Raw genomic sequence first — 19,267 nt, forward strand, 5'->3', positions numbered from 1 at the left:
ACTTAAAAGCATGACTATAATTACGTAATAAGCAGTGTTACAAATTATTGAGATATAATTTTTAAACTGTCCAGATTCTAGATTTTAAAGAAAAGAAGAGGAGCACAGTCTTTGTTTAAGCAGCTTTCTTCATCTATTCAAAACCTAAGCTGCAAATCTAAATATGTCAATCATTCTATCCTGGAATTAGCGTGAATGCTCTGAACTGACGCAGGTTGGAGAAAAGGTAGCTGAAAGTGTTGCATCTGTTTTATAGGTCTATGTTCACATTCTGGAAACCTGCCCTCCTCCTTTGCCCGAATATTTCAACCCCATAAAGACATTTTCATTCTGAGAACAGGTTTCTGTTCACTGGAATAACAAGTGTCAACATTTCCATCTGCTTCTGTACAGCTTTTACAATAGCAGGAACCTGTGCTATAATTATTGTCCAAACTATTTTTTGTGGGGGTTCCAGGTTCAAGCACAGTCCTAAAAGTCTGTTAATGCTATTTACTCAAGTATAAAATCAATTTAGGGGTTTTTAGAAAATGGAATTCTGGCACTTGTGGTTTTCCATATGCTTCAGTCCAAATTTAATATCAATTTAAAGTCTTTTTTAGAAGATTGATTTGTGTTACTTGTGGCAAAATTGTTCATTCTTTTCTTCTGCTTGTGTGACATGTTCAGATTTGGGGCTATTCTCTACTGCTGCACCGGAAATATAAAAAGTAAAAAGGTTTTATGTAACTTAAATATTAGGTTTATAATTTTTCTCATCAACAATCCTATTTTGAAAACAATATGCTTGACTTTAGTTCGATAGTTTGAGGGCCCAGTGCTGTAAACTAATTCAGCACAGTTACACTTTAGACGTTAACAGCCAGGTGGCGCCAGAGACGCAGTTTTGAGTCAAACTTTGGGCCAAGGTTATTGCAATGTAAAAGGTTTTCCGATCATTACCAAAGGAAAATGAAAGAGAGGAATGAAGAACTAAAGGTGACATTCTGCTAGTTTCTTCTCTGGCTCTCCTGTTGGAGATCAAAGCAACTGAAAATGACTGATATTCTTTGTACAAAAATAAAAGTTAATGTAAATATAGAATATCTGATCTTGTGAAATACTTTGATAGTAAATACTGTTATGTATTTAATGAAGCCCAATCAACTCTAAACACTGATGTGTTTTTTTTTTTACAATCCCACAGAGTAATAAGATGAGTGTGCAGCCCTGATATTTGGTGCTGCTGCACAGACGGCCGAGTTGCTGCTCTGTAAATCCAGCCTCGGTGAAGTCCTCACTCTGGATTATTTTCCTGGCAGCTCGTTTTGCTTTCTTCCTCTTCAAATCTCTGGAGTGGCTGAGAGATGTCTCACTCTGACCAGCGCGAGCCTGGACTCTTATCGCTGTGTTTTATCAAAAGAAATCCCAACTGGAAAACCAAGAGGATGTTGTCACACCCAGCAATCTCTTAATTAAATGTTTTCGATCTCCAGTTGACTGTCTAAGCGTGACAGCAGACATGATAAAGGAAGCTGCATTAAAAGGTAAACAGGAATGCTGAGGCTGCATGTCACAGATTTGTGTTCCATGCAGAGCGATTAGAAGTCTAGTTTTATTGAGATTTCTGTTTGCTCAACGCTCATCGAGCCAACAGTAATTATTATTCAGTCATTCACAAAAACCAGTGATGGATTATGTTGTTTTATGCAGATTACAGTCAGTTTGTCCAAACCTACAACTAGACACGTTCAAGACAGAAACACACACACACACACGCACACACACACACACTTGCTTTTAGAGTTCTGTAATATTTCCAGTTTGTCCATTCCAAATGCCTTTTTAAGTATCATATTCCTTTTTATAAAGAGAGAAAGAAGTGAGAAGCTGAGAGAAATGAATGACTCAGTGCGCATCTTTTCCATTTAGGACTAAAAAAAAGTTTCAGTTCCCATATTTTATTAAAAGCCTTGTTTCTAAGTGTGTGTTGAAGGATTCTTTATTTCAGTTGATTTGTTCCATAATAATAATATTAACTTAAAAAACGGAGTAAAAAATATTTCTTAAAACTTTTATTCCAGAAAATTTGACCTCAACCACCATTAATGGACAGGCAGCTGCAGAAAATTTCTTTCCATTAATGGAAAACTAAAGCTCAACTTCAGCTGATTAAAAATAAAAAATGCCAAAGTCTCCATCTGCATCAACCACCTGTGCTGAGTTGATCTGGAGTCCTGGGCCGCACAAAATCACTCCAGAGGTCACAAATGTTCACCGGGCCGCACGTTGGCCAACTCTGCCTTACACAGTTTGCTTGACTGGGAACCTGTCCGTATGATTTTTGTTAAAATGATTTTTTTATGTTAATTAGCGGCATATAAATAAACTGAACTTTATTGAAAATTCAGGTCATTTTTGACATTCAAATCAGTTTGAACATTTAAAACGTTTAAGTCTGACAAAAAAAACAACAACATAGTACTGCATACATAATTATCACTGTACAGATTTTTACAAAGTTAGTAGTACAATCACATATGTAGCTAGTTCACTGAATACAAAAAAACATTTGCAATATGATCTCACAGTACAAAGATGACATTTGGTCCAAAATAGCCTCAGAGATGGCAAAGATTTATTTATTTTTTCTGTAAAGTTATAAACCAAATGCTTCAGGCCATAATAATAGTTTTATTTTATTTTTTTTACTTTGATTGTAAATTAAATGTACATACTATTTTTATCCAAACTCCTCCTCTCTTGTTACGGATGTGAGTACAAACACCTTTGTCATTACCTTACAACTTTTGCAGAAGTCTTTATGCAATTACTGTTTTCACAAGTAAACTGTTGTACGTAAATGATTGCTTTAATCTTCTTGTCAATCTCTTCAGGGAGAGAGGAGATTAAAAGCAGTCAGTGGATCATCACCTGTTTCTGAATTGTCAGGTCAAGTTTATTTCCACAGCACATTTCAACACCACGGCAGTTCAAAGTGCTTCAGATGAGGGCGAGCTGGATGGCATCAGCTAAGAAGAAGTTTATTTGTGTCTTGAAGCGTTCCAAGGGATGCTGGGAACACTGAGCCCTGATTGGCTGGTTCGGGCTGAGTGCAGTAACTCCAGAATCCATTGATGGACATTGAGAAGATGGGATCCACCAGGCTGCATTACTTTTAGATTTCTACTAAAGAGCGAAGGAGGTTGTTTGAGGTTAGGAAAAAAGACTTCAAATGGATTCTAACAGCTTTTTGCTAATACATATTGCAATTGTAATAACTAATATTTTAATATTATTAAGGATCTTCTCAAACCAGTCAATAATCTGCATTTAGAAAAAGCAACTAGATAAAGTGATACCAGTATCGGTACTGGTATCAGTATTTGGCCTGGTACCAGCGGCCAGGACTCATACTTGTAAAAGCAAACTGATACTCCAACGTTTACCAGAACGATACCAGTTCTCTGCCGGATTTTCCTCCAGGACTGAGCAGTGGAAGTAGCTCTGCTCTGTTAGTTCTGATTTGTTGTTTTTCTAGACTTCTGTTCATTTGGGGGGGGGGGGGGGGGGGGGGTTGAGGCGTTGCATGTTGCATGACAATTATTCTTTCTGGTTCTCGTGCGGTGAAGCTGGAAAGATTCAGCTAACTTTTTAAAGCACTTAAAACACTGATTAGCATCTTGGAAACTCAAATAACACCTGAACTACGACCCCAAAGTCTCAGAGGAGCATGGATTCAGAGCAGGACCAATGAGCAGAGAGAGATGGAGGAAGTTCAAACCATCTCTTGTTTCAATCATAATGAGAGAGGATCATGTCCTCTACTCCAACCTCTCTCTGCCGTCTAGCCATCTAGCCAGGCAGAGGTTTAAAAAGAAGTGGCAAAGCAAATGAGGTGGATTAGCAGTGCTAGCCAACAACTGATGGTGTCATCCAGGATATGTGGCTGTGGAATAACATCTGCTGCCCTGACACTGAGCTGTTAGCATGTTTTGACAGCCATGAGACTCTCATTCAGCAACAGTGGCTTCAGTAAGAGGCCTCTTAAAATTCACTGCAAGACTCACTGCTACCCGAGATTCATCCTGCCCACAGCATCACCATCCACAACGCTTTACAGATACTTTGACGACATGAGTTATGACAACATTTAATTTCCCTTTGGGATAAATAAAGTGTTTTTGAATTGAAGTGTGCAGCACACATTTGTTCCCAATGAACAGGAAACTATTCTTCTCTGTGCTTCTAAGAAACTGATATGACTGAGGCATCTTTTTCATCTACGCCAAATAATTTCCTGTTTTTTATGAAAAATTCCAGTTCATATATATATACACTGCAATTGGAGGCAGAAACAGGAGTCGCTTTGTGACCAGCATATGAATAAAAACAATCTGTGGAGAAATAGTGGCAGTGTGTATAAAAACAGAAAAGCATAAAGCCGCTGGCACTAACCAATAAACAGTAAATGTAGAGGTGAATGGGAATTACCCGCCCATTCAACCTGGTTTACAAACTGACATTAGTTGCGTTTCACTACAAATGAGTGCAAATATTTGTTGCTATTATGCTAAGGTCAAAAAAGACATAATTTCTCAATTGCAGTTTCTGTTAAGTAAAAGATTAAATTAAAATAAACCAACCATTCACTGTGGCACGGCATAGATGTTAACAGATACATAAGTTACATGTGTTTGTATTCATTCGCTCCTCATCTATCAGCCAATCAGAGGAGACGTCAGCGTCTTATTCAGGCATTGGAGCAACAAGCCCCGCCTACTTGGGAGTGACTACTAATGCGACGTTTTGGGAAAATTGTAGTCTGCAATTTCACAGAAGAGTTATGGATTCAACACGTTGGAATGACACACAACTTCTTATAAACTGCCCAATTCTGTGCGGGCTCTGGTGCGGCCAGCTGCAGATCGTCCACTTCCTGTCATGTTCTTCATCGTTTTCGCCACTAGTGACGTCTGGCTGTTCATCATGTGACTAATGTGATGCAGAAAAAAGTGTTTTCATTGCAGTTTTGCAAAATACATCTATTTCAATATACGGCTGAAAAACCACCACATCCTAGTTTTTGTGTTGTGTTTCCATTAAGCAAATTTATTTACATAATTTCACTTTATGCAATTCCATGGTTAATGGAAACGCTGCATGGCGACTGCTACAATCTAACCAGATCAGCAGTACGTCACAAGGCAAAGACACACGAGACAAACACCTGGTACCTGTGACATTGAAATTGCGCCTTATGTCTGCAGCAATGAGCCTCAGACTCCCCTCTGGTCGTGCTACGTGCGGCTCGTTTCCCATCTCTGGACTCTCTATATTTAGCCAGGCTTGTGACCTGGCTGCTGCAAACCGAACCGGGCTCCACACATTGTCAAAACAAGGGGCTAATCCTGCCCAACAGGTGCTGGGTCTGTACAGACAGGCAGTCTGCGAGCACTCCCCAAGCTCCCATGCAACACAGATAAAAACAAGTGAATTGACACTGTTGCTAAGCAAACACAGAAGTTTCTCTTCAATCAGCTCCCCAAGTCAGGAACACAGGGAGGGGTCAAGACTCTGAGCCGTGCAGGTGATGAAGGACGAGATTCTCTCAAGTCTCCTACGTCACTTTGTGATGATGCCCTCATCCAATGATATCATGTGATTGTATCAGCCATTTAACTCATGCGTGACCTGTACATAGGTCGGTTAGCCGTGTTAGCGTTGGTCTCTAAGTGCTGCCATGCTCCTGGGACAAATCCGGGCATCTCCACTCTTTACCCCTAACGGTGGAAACGTGAGAGCTTTAGGGCAGCAGGTCAGAGAACGAGACGTTCGTTGCGACTTCCACGTGAGGATAAACGCGCGACTCGGCAGGTGGCGCCTCGGTTGCTGCGGCAGGAACAACGATCTCCGTTCGGCTTGCGGGGTATATGCTGACCTGAAAGCAGAGAGCGTCAACAGTCCGGTGAGCGGATAAGTCCAGACAGTCGTTGATGCATGTCCTAGCTGAGAGAGTTGTGTTATTTACCATGGGCTGGTGACAGATGGCAGAGTTCATCTTCAGCTCAATTACATTCAGAATTACCTCTATTCTACCCAAACACTTCCCAAACAACCATGTTCCCTAAAACGTTGGGTTTCTGTGTGGAATATAAACAAAACCAAAGTGCAACGGTTTAAAAATGACTTGAGCCCCATTTTTGATCAGACACAGCACAAACACAACATGTGAAATGTTCATGCATATTTTAGTATCTGGAACCAGAGACACAACGGGACAGATGCAACACCTAAGACAAAGTTAAGACACTAAAAGAAACAAAACAGCATTTACTCGTTGATGCTGGGATTATGCCGCTTTATGAGGTTCACCAGTTCAAATGCTTGTTAATACAAATAGCAAATCAGCCAAATCAAAGCAAGACATCTAGATGTGCTGAAGTCAGCTTGCTGAAGTTCAATTTGAGCATCAGAATGGGGAATAAAAGGGTATTTAGATGACTTTAGGTGTGACTGCATTGGCTCCCCAATATTCGCAGCGGTTAGGGTACAACAACAGAAATGAGCAAATACTTCAGCCCCCCTCTAAAACACTTATATCTTCTCATTTTGATAGTTTAAACACCAAAATATAACCAAATATGCATTAAAGTGCACAGTCCAAACCACCTTCCTAGTAAGGAATACTCTTGGTCCTCCATATCTTTACTCTTAGTGGGTACAGAAACTACCAAGGAAAATGGATGCTGCACCTGGATTGTCTGTTTTACAAACGACAGCCAATAGCATGTCAGATAGAACTACCATGGAAACCATGGATCATCCTACCAACAAATTTGCAGCAGCTGCTTGAATCAATTATGTCAATGTAAATCAAAATGTCAGAAACGTCTCCAATGCCTTGTTGACTCCATACCAAGCATTTCTAAAGGTGTTACCCATAAAGACCAGTTGGTGTAGACTTATTAGAAAGCTATAAAGAAACCCTTTAGGTAACAAAACATATGGCAAAATAAGCATTGTTAGCAACCAAAGGTTAGCCAGCCACAGTATTCTTACAGAGTTTCCCTTATGTATTATTTACCCTGCAACAAAAACAATTCAAAACAGTTTTATAGGACAGATTCAACTCAAGCGTTAATTTTGTGATCTTCTATATCAGTCGTTGTTTGGCTTAAAATTCTGTCTTTGTCAATATTTATAAAACAACTTCTCCCCTTTGTGTCTTTGCACCAACAGGCTTTCAATGATCCGTCTTAATCCGAGCTGATACCGTCCAGTCTGCTCTAATGTCCACTCAACCGTACCCACTCACTAGACTCTCGGCAGACATCCGCGTACAATCAAGGTTTTTGATTGTATTATTCACCAGCAGGGAGAATAATATTCAGTCAGACACCAATAGAGCAGGTCAGCCCCAGGCAGGAGATGGAAACAAGAAGGAGCTTTGTTTTAAACATTTTCTGATGTACTGATAATTTATCTTTCAAAGACAACAAAACCTGAACTGATTTTCTGACACTTCATTCTTCCTTTTCGGTTCTATTCCTCCTTTGAGTAGATATAAATATAAATCAGAGCGTTGTCATCCCCAGCCCTCATGAGGTTTGATTAAAAACTCTTTATCTCTGTGGAGCTGACCCCCACGATTCTGCTGCTTTGCAAAACCAGCCAATAGTGTGTCAAGTAATATCCTATTTCAGCATTCCACGCTAAATTTTCTATTGAATAATGCTCCACAAAATATTCTGTGAACGAGTGAATCCATGAATACTGAACAGCAAACAGTCGGGTTTTCACTGGGTAGAGGTTCAGCTGGGTTAAAAATAGCAGGAGAAGGACTAGGAGCAAAAGCTTCTCCATTAACACAAAGTGACTTTAATAGATGGACAAGTAAAGTGTATCAAGTCCTTACAGTTACAGTAGCTGCGTTTCCATTAACCATAAAATTGCGCAAATTTAAATTACAAAAATAAGTTTGCTTAATCGAAACACGGCAATTTCGAAAAAAAACTCAAGTTTTGCGGTAAAACGTTTTTAGCGCTATGATGAGGTGGTTTTCATCGAAATACATCTATTTCACAAAACTGCATGTAAATTGATCAACAGTACAATGTTACTACTGGGAGAAATGTTGCAGAAGGCGACAGGAAGTAGTATCAAGATGATGGTTTTTGGGGTTTTTTGGACAGTCTGCAGCGGGCTCCACCAGAGCTCTCACAGCATCACAATACAATAAATCAGAGCATTATCATCCCCAGCTCTGAGCAGACACACAACACAAAATGTGGTGTGTCATTCAAACAACATTTGAATGAGCAACACGTTTGAATGACACACAACATTTTGTATTGTGTGTGTCATTCAAACGTGTTGAATCCATATTTCTTCTGTAAAATTGCAGAGTACAATTTTCCCAAAATGATGCATAGGTAGCCTCTCCCAAGTAGGCGGGGCTTGTCGTGCCAAAGCCTGAATAAGACCTGATCTCCTCTGATTGGCTGATAGATGACGAGCTCTAGCACCATCACTGAATTATGACTATATCTAATGTACCTGTTTCCATCGGTCACTTCCATGATTTCTAACGACTTATCGCGTGAACAAGTTTATTCACATGTGATTTTAATTTCACTTCCCTATGCAGTGGCGCAAAAAGTGGGTATGCAGGGTATGCAACGCATAGGGGCGCTGCACTAGAGGGGGCGCCAAAACCCCGTCTCGAAAAATGTTTTTTTCTTGTTGGCATTTTCTATAATTAACAGAATGAAATGATCAATAACAGGGGAACAGCACTGATTAGGCGCCCCTCTGCTCCTTCACCTCCCCTCCTGTCGCTCTCCCTTCCCATACAGGTGGCTGTGCACGCGCCCCTAAGAGTACGCAGGCGCGTTTTTTTTTTTTTTTTAATTTTAGACTACCACTCGTAGTGCACTTGACAAAATGGAGCGGCAGAAAATAAAGCTGTCCGGGGCGCAAAACAGAAAAAGGAAAAGGGAGAAGGATAAAGATGTTGGCGGGATGAAAAAAAGCCTTTCAATGTGGTTGAAAGATAGTAGATAAGTACCGTCAGTGTATTAGCAGGACAGGAGGGTTGTAAATAATCAAGTTAGCTAAAGCTAGCAGCTAGCCTAATACGGAATCGTCCCATATTTGCTGTTAAAAGTTGCCTCCCCTATTAAACCATTAAGGGACGCGATTTGTTTTGTATTTCTATGAATATCTGATACATAAACCTGTCACAGACACATAACCGCGCACTAAGTAAGAATGACCGAAATAAAACTCAGGAAATATTAACACAGGAAAGCTAAAGCTGCTGTGGCGGCAGTGCCCAGCTATGGTCCAACACTTAGCCCTCCTGGGTGCATTTTTTTCACTCATATGTATTATGGATTCTTTAATTAAAGATGAGTTGTTCAAGTTCATGTGTGTATCAGACAAATTAGTCATCAGAGTCACTAAAGCCCTTAAACTCAAAAAGGTTGGTGACCTATTTTACCAACCTTTTTGGCAGGGAGACACTTGAGTTTAAATGTCTTATTCAATACCACTACAGTGGTGTTGTGATGTATCTGATAAGTCAGATCAGATGTAATGTCCAATCAGTAACTGTTATCCAACAAGGAGATGATTTAAATTAAAGTTTAATTTCTATTGTAGTTTGACTGCTGTATTTTTTAAGCCTATTTAACACAAAATTTATGTCATTCAGCTGTGGTGGGGGAGAGAAAGAAGAGAAGATGATGAAAGAGGAAGAATTAGGACAGACAGGGGAAGGCAACAGGTTGGTCTAATGCAGGTGGAAGTGAGGGAGCAACTAGTCCATCTCAAGCACAAATTTTTAAACATTATTTTTAAAAACGGTAAGATCTGTAATTTTTACAACTAATAATGCTTTTTTGACCACATGACTTAGTGGAGAACACCACAGACAAGGGATGAAGGAGACAGACATGAGGTCAGTGATAGAGGAGACAAGTGATGAGATCAGGTAGGCATTAGGAAAGCAACAAAAACCTACATACCATGATGGTTTGAGTTTCTGATGACCATCTTTGATTGTGTTCTTTTTTTGGGAAAATTAGTGCAGGCAGTCATGGTGAGTCAACCACGAGAAAGGAGAATGAGAAACAGAAAGGTGCAGATGAGGGAGAGGAAGAGCAGAGAGGACTAGATGATGAAGAGAGAGAGAAGCACAGAGCTGCGGAGGAGAGAGCCGAGACAAGGCTTTATTCAGAAGAACCATCTGAATGGCCTTTACCACACAAAATGGGGGACACATTTAGGCAGTATATGGTTGTAAATGGCCCACAGAAAGTTTCTGATGGTCCATATCCAAGATCAGAGAAGAATAAGAGGTGTTTTTCCAAAGCATACTGTTTTCGTTTACTGTCTAATGGAGAGAAAGTTGAACGAGATTGGTTACTGTATTCTAAAAATACTAACAGAGTCTATTGTTTTGCATGTAAGCTTTTTGGTGAAGCTAAAGTTCTTGACACATGCCTTGTGGAGAGGTATAATAACTGGCGATGTCTTTCAAAAACACTGAAGCACCATGAAACCAGTAGTTCTCACATAAATGCTTATCTGACGTGGAAAGAAATGGCATCTCGCTTACGCCTAGGTAAGACTATTGATAGTGAACTGCAGAAAACCATGGCAGCTGAAAAAGCACACTGGAGAAGTGTGTTGACTAGAGTTATCGACTGCATACTTTTCCTTGCAGAGAGAAACTTGCCACTAAGGGGGAAAAATTCTCAGTTAGGAAATCCTAAAAATGGAAATTTTCTGGGAATCCTTGAGCTCATAGCACGATATGATGTAACACTGGCAGAGCATCTTAGAAAGGCTGCCTCCAAACAAACCACTGGATATCTGACATGGTGCACTCAGAATGAATTTTTAGATTCAATATCAGAGTGTGTTTTGAGTAAAATATCTGCCAAGATCAAGTCCTCTAAGTACTTTGCAGTGGAACTGGACTGCACACCTGATATTTCAAAGCAAGAGCAGGCCTCAGTCATCATTCGATATATGGGGGGGCGCCGAAGATATGTTCACATCCACCTCAAAAATATGGAGTTGCGCCCCTGTCCCTATGAACGGAAACACCGCAATTGCGAAATTGTGTTTTTTTTTTTTCAACATTAGCAGAATTCAGACATAATTTCTGCGCACATTTATAATGGAAACGCAGCTACTCTGTGGTGCGTTCCCTGCATGTCGGTGCACATGGCCGGTAAAAGCAGCAGATGAATGAATGAACAAACACACGCTTGTTGTTCCGATTCGTCCTTCTTACACAGACCTGGGTTTGCAGGTAACGAGGAGATTTGAGTTCCAACAGCTCCTCTTTGGTGACGGTGGGAGCACAGCAGCAAAACACCTGCTGGAAGCCTGATCTGAACCTGCCGGTGGAGGAGGAGGAGTTTGGGGGGGGGGAAGTACACAGTGGGAAAGGATTAATAAACGGAAAGGATTGTGCACACAAACCCAGATTACAGCCCAACTCGTGGCTAAACACCCACGCTGACAGACAACTCGCCTTTTTCCCCCCATGCTAAGCAGCTCACCTGCTGTTTAAGCAGTAGTAGATGACTGGGTTGTACATGGTGGAGCTCATGGCCAGCCACATGACGGCCAGGTAGACCTGCTGGATGTAGCGCTCCTCGAACAGTTCGGGGAAGAACTGGTGCAGCAGGAAGTAGACGTGGTACGGCAGCCAGCACACGGCGAAGGTGCACACCACCACGATCATCATCTTCACCACCTGCCAGAGGTGGTATGGTGGAGATGTCTGAATAAGTCTGCTTAATCTCTCCGGCTGCTTACATGTTAGGGATTAAAAAGATCATCACGTTAAATGACGGGTTCGGGAGTTGTTGTCTGGGTTACCTTGCGTTTGGCGATGAGTTGCTCTGCGTAGTGTTCAAATGAGTCTCCTGGAATCTCGCTCGCCCACAGGGTGACGGCCACCGTCATGTACGCCCATCCCATGATGCACAGGGGCAGGAAGTAGATCAGTATGGTCACACACACGTAGTAGCTGCGGCAACAAAAACGCAAGCAGGTAATCTATTGTGGAGCAGTCAGAGCTGCAGTATGGAACACACTGCAGCTTTAGTAGAGTTTTAATACGTTTTAATACCAGGAACACGATGGGCCATAACGTTGTGAACCCATACCAGTACCAGTACTGTAAGTGAACAAGACGTCCTTGTTCAGATCCTGTTCCACCTTGACACTGTAGAAACATGTCAGTGTCATGATGGAACGCAATCTGTGGATGCACTGTATATGGAACCTGGAAGCAGATCTGCTAAAACTGACGGCCAGATCCTGACACACTCACAAAAAACCAAAAAAAAAAAAAAACCCTCTCCAGTTGTAAACAGACAGGATGGTAACTACTCTTCTGTTTTCATACAGATCATGAAATCCAAGTCCCTTAGCGGCTGATGTTTTGATGTGTGAAATGATAAAAAAGGGTGTGTTACATCCAACAGGAAATCACATAAGATGTGCATCAGCCTGCTGCCACTTCACACATGCTTACAGTACTCAGAGTTAGTTTACCACTTCAACACAATTTCCTTACCTTAACTCTTCCTGGGTGGCAATGGTATATACAGAAAATACATAAAAAGAATGACATGATATGGCATGACCAGTTCTGACATACAAACAGAAAATGAATAAAACCTGCAAATTGACTCCAACTTCAGGAGTTCGACCCCAAATAGAAGGATAACACACACACTGAAGCTTCCAGTGTCAAATGAGACAGAAACCTCATGATGTGCCCGGAATAAAACTATTAAAGGAAGAGTCACATTTATATGTGGGATGGCAGAGGATTAGACAAAAAAAGGTTAGAATTTACACATTTTCTGAAACATGGGCCGTTTTATATGACGTTGTTTTCTCATACATAGAAGCACCGGCTGAGGTTTGAGGTGGACCATATTGACAAGCTGTCCACTGAGGCCTGAGCTGACCACAATACAACAAGACAACTGAAAAACTGCAATAATCCACATGACTGTGATAAATAATCGGGCTCATTTATCACGAACACCCACTGGACCTGTGAGACGTCTTTCATCATGTTCTGTTTACTTTGGATCCAAACCTGTTTTGAAGGCTGTTTTACATCAATCTAACATCATGACTTCTGTGCCCCAGGGTTTGTACAGAAAGGTTACCTAGTAATGATGCAAAAGTCCTTATAATGCAGAATTACAGTGAGTGATGGCAGCGGCTAGAGACATCTACCTGATGGTTTAGGATGAAGCAGAGGTTTTTAATTAATAAAGAAGTTCAGTTCAGTGCAGGAGAATAGTCTCAACATGACCAAATGGTGTTCGCCCTCTACTTTTTCTACACACTTTAATCTCAAAATATGTTTGATGTGAAACAGAGTGTGGACTTTACCAAGGAACCTTCATTTAAAAAAAAAAAAAAACAACTAATCAGAGGTGGACTTCTTTCTGATTATTGCCCTTCTGCATTATTTAAGTGGAACTAGGCTGATGGCAAAATTCATGTTTCCATCAATTACATCAGATCATGCTGTAGTACCAGGTCAGCCGCTACCGTCACCATGACGGACTCTTGGATTCATTTTTCTAAAATGCTGAGATGAATTAAGAAGATACAATGCTTCCAAAAAGTTTTTTTCTTTTTCTCGTCTGTCCACAGAATATTTCTCCAAAACTCTTGGAGGTCATTAAGATGTTGTTTTGGCCAATGAGAGATGGGCTTTTCTGTTGTTTTATGCTCAGCAGTAGTTCTGGCTGTGGAACTTTCACCTGGTGGCCATTTTGTCCCTCTTTGTTGTTGTTTATTCACAAACTCCAACCATGACTGAGACAAGGTGAATGTGCATTGCTTCACATTTCACTGTAATACAAGTTACTTATTAGTTTATGATTAACAAACCATTGTTAATGATGGAGGTTAAGTGGGAGGAAATACTTTATTTATATTGAACCCGATTGTTTTTTTTTCTTTTCTTCATGTGAGAAATAAAAAGCACAAAAGGGGGGAAAACTGCATTTTCTGCAGCGTAATAAAATTGCTAAATCTGGAGGCCTCTAACGTGTTAGCATTAAAGAGTCCAGCTGTATTTCCTTTACAAATCCAACAGCAGAGTGCAAAACATTCTGCTAATGTAAAAAAAAAACAACACAATTTTCCAATTGTGGTGTTTCAATTAAATAACAAATGTAAATAAAATCATGCACCTACAAGTTTGTTCATGCGATAATTAATTAAAAATAATGCTGCACCATGATCCTCCTACCACGGTAGTTGATCATGTGACTCGTGTGATGTAAGAAAGTGTTTCCGTTGTAGTTTTGCCAAATACACAAATTTTGATATGGCCGAAAAGCCACTTCGACCTGGCAGAAAAGCATGAGGCGTTTTTAAAAAAAAATATGCCAATTTATTTTCAGAACTCTAATTTACCCAATTTTCAGGTCAATAGAAACCCAGCTACTGTCATCAAGAAATGAATTAAACAATTCTGTGAAAAAAATAGAGATTGGTCCAAAATTCCAGCGTCACTACTTGTTGTTATCACACCTGATTGCAGTTAGTAAATTGACCTTTTCCACACTGAACCTGGTTGGTTTAGGTTGTGTTTCTCCTGAATAAATGAAAGCAACATTTGAATGCTGCTTTTTAATCTGATTTCTGTCCATTTGTCTGATGACTTGGAACTTGAGTGTGACTTAAAATAATAATAATAAAATGCTAAAAATAACGGAAGACATCTGTGAGGGAGCCAAAAGCTTTTCCACAGCACTGTAGGTGTAATATGTGTTGGGGAAAGACCAACAAGGGCCCTTATTTATGAAACACCCTTATTTATGAATATTTTACAGTCTGCAGGATTCTCAAAGGCCAGCGGCGCTGTGACATGCAGATTGCATGACAGAAACCTGTCGGCTGGAAGTTGGTGATAATTTTGGAAGATGCGGAGAAAAAGGACAAAATGAGACCTGGAGCGCTTCTGGCTATGAATATAAAATGAAGAACGTCAGGAAGGGTCGGAGTAATCCTCTCCTCTGCTGAAGTAAAAGTTGAAATTTTGCAAATAAATATGTAAAGCCAAAATCAATTTATTTCAGTAAGTGAAAACCATAACACACATTAATTTGACTGATCAGACTGATGTTTTCAGGACTTTATTATTGTTAATTCTGATGATTTTCCACTTACAGCTAATAAAAACATGACATCTAGGAATAAAATATTACATCAGATCTGCTTAAAGGTTGTCATTCTCAAAAAGGGGCTTTTAATCCTCATCAGAACACATATTTTAATTAATTGACTATGACTATATGGTAAATGGTAAATGGACTGAACTTATATAGCGCTTTTCCAGTCATTTTGACCACTCAAAGCCACAATACAATCATGTGTATTTCAGTTGTTGACACACTCAGGGTGTGTGGGACACATGGGAATAATTTGATCATTACATGATTTCAACTTGTTTCTCACAAGTTGTAAGACAACGCTGTGGTCAGGAGGAAACACCAGCTCAGCTACTCACATCTTTTTGAAGTCAACAGTGTCATATTCAGGCCAGTCTATGAAGCAGACCGTGCGTCCGGGCAGCACTGCGGTGGACGAGTAGAGATACTGAGGAAAGGCCAGCAGCAGAGCCAGCAGCCAGATCACACCGATCACCAACCGAGTCTGAGTGGACGACAACCTCTGCTTCAGAGGGTGGATGATGGCCATGTATCTGCAAACACACACACAAAAAGATTTATGGAGCAACTTCACTGAAATGGACTTTCCGTGATAATCAACTATAAATTGCAATTTCTTATTATTATTTCCAGCGGTTGCTAAGAGCATGATTTTCCTCCTGGGTGGCCTCTGATTTCTATTAATCTCACAGAATGAAAATTAATCGACTCAGACAATGATTTGAGACTCATTTTGAGTTAAATAGACAATTATTGCCTCTAATTTAATCGCACTTGACATTCTCAGAGAGTTTTAGAACCAGGTTACATGGACCTGTGCGCACTGTTCTGCACTTGAAGGATACTGGAAGACTTCACCTACCAGAAACGGAAACTTTTAAAGTCAAACTGCATTGACCTTTCAAGTACCGCCGTACAACAACAACAACAACAACTGTGTTTGGGGTCATCGCTTTCAACAAAGTGGAATAATTGCTAATGCTTGTGGCTCAACAGAGACAGAAACTTTGTGTAACTTTTAACCAACAACTTGTTTTGAAGGAAATGGAAGTATAAAATGAATTAGGCTAAAAATGTAGAAGGTGCAGAGGCCTGAACAAGCTTGAAACTGCTTTGGTTATTCTAAATATTTTTTGTGCAAAATTGATCTTTTTTGATTGTTGTAACATTTTTTATATGCATTTTTCTTGTGTCTTTAATCAAATAAAGTTGATAAATGATTTTTTTTCTTTTTGCCATGGCATTTAGCTGGTGTATTTAACTTGTATTATTTCTTTCTAACCCATATTCATTAATATGGTCACTACGGTGTGACCATATTAATGGTCACACCATCACACCGTCTATCTCTTTTCATGAGATAGACAATCTATGAAAAGATTATGCTCCTCTGCCTTGATCAGAAACAACCAATCACAGCAAGGAGGAGGGTCTTAGCCCCACACCCATGCTTTCTGCTTTACTATAGCTTCCTGTCAGCAGAGAATGCTAAAGAAGAAGAATGCTAAGGATAGTTAGCATAGCCACTGATGACAGTGTATAAACAGTTTTCCTGGAACAGTAATTTGTTACATATCCCATCTTTAACAACATGAATTGTTTGGCGCTGTTCTCCTGACTGATACATTTGTAAAATTAGATCATAGAGCAAACAAAGACTCTCGCTGAATCGTGTAAATGTCAGGAAGACTCAGCTAGAATGGTGAAACTTTACTTCTGGACAATCCGATGTAAGGTATGTGCCTAATAGGGCGGGATACTGAATCAAAAGATGCTTTCAAAAACTATTGCCGTAAGTGTGTGCGCTCATGTTTGCAACCGGCTTATTGAGCCTTTCTTATTTTTGTCTTGTTCTGGTGAATTTTGTTTTCAGTTGAGGTGTACAGGATGAGTTCACGTTACAAAAACCTGGCATTTTAACAGGGTAGTGGAGACTTTCCAAGACATAACTACTGAGATCAAGACAGGAGGCTTGAAGAAGGTTTGAATGAAACATTAGAAAAGTTACACAAAACTTGGAGGTTTAGTGGTGGTGATGTCTTCTGAATATTAGCTTCAATAAAAAATTATTCCCATTTTGGGATTCACGATATATCAGCATGAACTTTGTTATCGGCTGGTGTTAGTCAATTTTTAGCATATTGGTATCTGTAAGTGGAAACTGGGCCAAGATTAACAACTAATATTTATTTCCATTTTGTATGTTTTTATGGTGCCAAAAGTTTAGGAAAAATCTATAATCTATCTAAAACTATAAATCTATAAGTATATCAATAAATATTAGTTATATTGGGCATTGATATTGGCTCAAAATATTCACATTGGTGCATCCCTGCTCCCATTCCTCCAGTCTCCATTCTTTGTCCCCATGCCGTTGTCCAGATCTGCTAGATGTGGCGCCAGAAATATGACCTCTGTTGTTTTAAAGGAAGATTCTCATGTCGCGACAGATCGCGATTCAGACACAAACACCTGGTAGAGCATGACACACCTGTCCAGAGCGATGGCTGTCATGGAGTAAATGCTGGCAAATATGGCGGCGATGGGGAAGAAGTTGTGGAATCGGCAGTAGACCAAACCAAAGTACCACTCGTTGTGAACGGCGTAGGCGAAGTTGATCACTGTGTTGAATGCCGACATGGCAGCCTCAGCGAAAGCGAGGTTCACCTGCAGAGGAAAGACAAAGTTCACTTTATTGTAACTTGTAAACCTAACATGATTTTGCATATCCTTATTTTAAATCTAAACCTGGATATGGAATGCACTTTGAAAGAGAGAGTCCTTTCCATTTCTATGCTGGAAATGGATGGTTTCTAAGATTAAGCGAATGAGAACGAGCAAACACACTTAGTCAACTTTAACGGTCACAATCTTTCAAAATGCAACCTATTAGACGAGGGTTAGATTCAGAGGCAGAGACAGGTCTGATTGGGAACTGGAAAACACCTTTCATCTTTGATAACACTTTATGTAAACCCTTCCTTTATAAGAGTAGATCTCAGGATTTATTCTCATTGAGGAAAAGTATTCAAACCCTGGGAGCCTTTCACATTTTGTCTCATTACTGACATAAACTTCCATGTGTCTCATTGGAAATGTGCGCCATAGATCAACACAATTTGGCACACAACGTTATAGCAGAGGAAAATCGACAACGACTTTCAAACGTTTTCGAACGACGAAAAATCGAAATGTGGGAACTGAATTAGTTGTTTTTTTAAAAAACAAAAATCAACCAGTTGTCTTCAGATGTCACCTAATGAGTGAACGCAGTAAATGAATCTGAGCATGAATGCAGGCGCTTTGTGAAGGCCTCAGAGGAACAAGCAGCATTCTGCAGACAGGAAAGCAGCAGAGAGGTCAAAGGTTTAGACTGAAGGAGAAGAAGAATGAAGTTCAGCTGGAGTTTGAGACATCAGTTGATTTCGCAATTTTGCTCAATGAAAGATGTCTGCTCTTTGTTTTTTTGTTGTTTTTTAAAAAAAAAAACCCACTGTAGAGTTAATTTATTTATTTATGGTATTTTATGGGGTTTTTAAAATTTTGCGTAATATATCAACCAAACATTTCATCAGATAAAGTTCCCTTCAAATTAGCAGATTATTCTCTACAGAGCTCTATTTACAGAGCCTGGAAGTCAATCTCAAGCTCAGTACGTTGAGATTTGCTTTTCATGACTGATTTCTCTCCTACAAGAGTCCCTGACGTAGGCGCAGATTTTTGCGTCGCTGTATAAATAGACAAATTCTTGTTATACAATAAAAAGCCTAATTTCTTAGAGTTTCCTCACTCCCGTATCAGAACTCCCTACTTTACGCACAACTCACTAGAAAGTAGTTGGTGACAGTCCTCATGCGTCTGTGCGCCAGAATAATCCAGATGACCACCACGTTGCCGACCACAGACACCACCACGATGCCGAAATAAGCGACGGCCCACAGCGTGATCTGCCACACGGGCTGGATGAACTTGTTGAAGCCGTCGCTGCAGTTCGCGGAGACGTTCGTCCCGTTTTCGCCGCTGCATTCGGTGGCGTTGTAGAGCGCGTCCAT

At 40.2% G+C, this 19,267-nt stretch overlaps 1 protein-coding gene across 3 annotated transcripts; it reads right to left on the reverse strand.

The window, feature by feature from the left end:
- Positions 1 to 1,183: 1,183 nt before the first annotated feature.
- On the reverse strand, positions 1,184 to 19,267 carry tacr1b (tachykinin receptor 1b). 3 transcript variants are annotated; one of them, XR_004340268.1, is made up of 8 exons: positions 19,043 to 19,267; positions 17,707 to 17,882; positions 15,554 to 15,748; positions 11,881 to 12,031; positions 11,559 to 11,755; positions 11,294 to 11,393; positions 6,011 to 6,122; positions 5,807 to 5,920 (listed from the first exon to the last, which is right to left on the reverse strand). XR_004340268.1 is itself a non-coding variant. In XM_032570472.1 (7 exons), exons 1-7 carry the CDS (start codon positions 19,265 to 19,267, stop codon positions 5,786 to 5,788), a joined length of 1,179 nt encoding a protein of 392 aa, XP_032426363.1. In that variant the 3' UTR covers positions 1,184 to 5,785. The 3 variants fall into 3 exon arrangements, 2 of the variants coding, with proteins under 2 accessions (XP_032426363.1, XP_032426364.1); XM_032570472.1 differs by lacking the exon at positions 6,011 to 6,122 and having other exon boundaries at positions 1,184 to 5,920; XM_032570473.1 differs by having other exon boundaries at positions 5,806 to 6,122.

The sequence above is a fragment of the Xiphophorus hellerii genome, chromosome 8, assembly GCF_003331165.1.
Source record: "Xiphophorus hellerii strain 12219 chromosome 8, Xiphophorus_hellerii-4.1, whole genome shotgun sequence".
Lineage (NCBI taxonomy): Eukaryota > Metazoa > Chordata > Actinopteri > Cyprinodontiformes > Poeciliidae > Xiphophorus > Xiphophorus hellerii.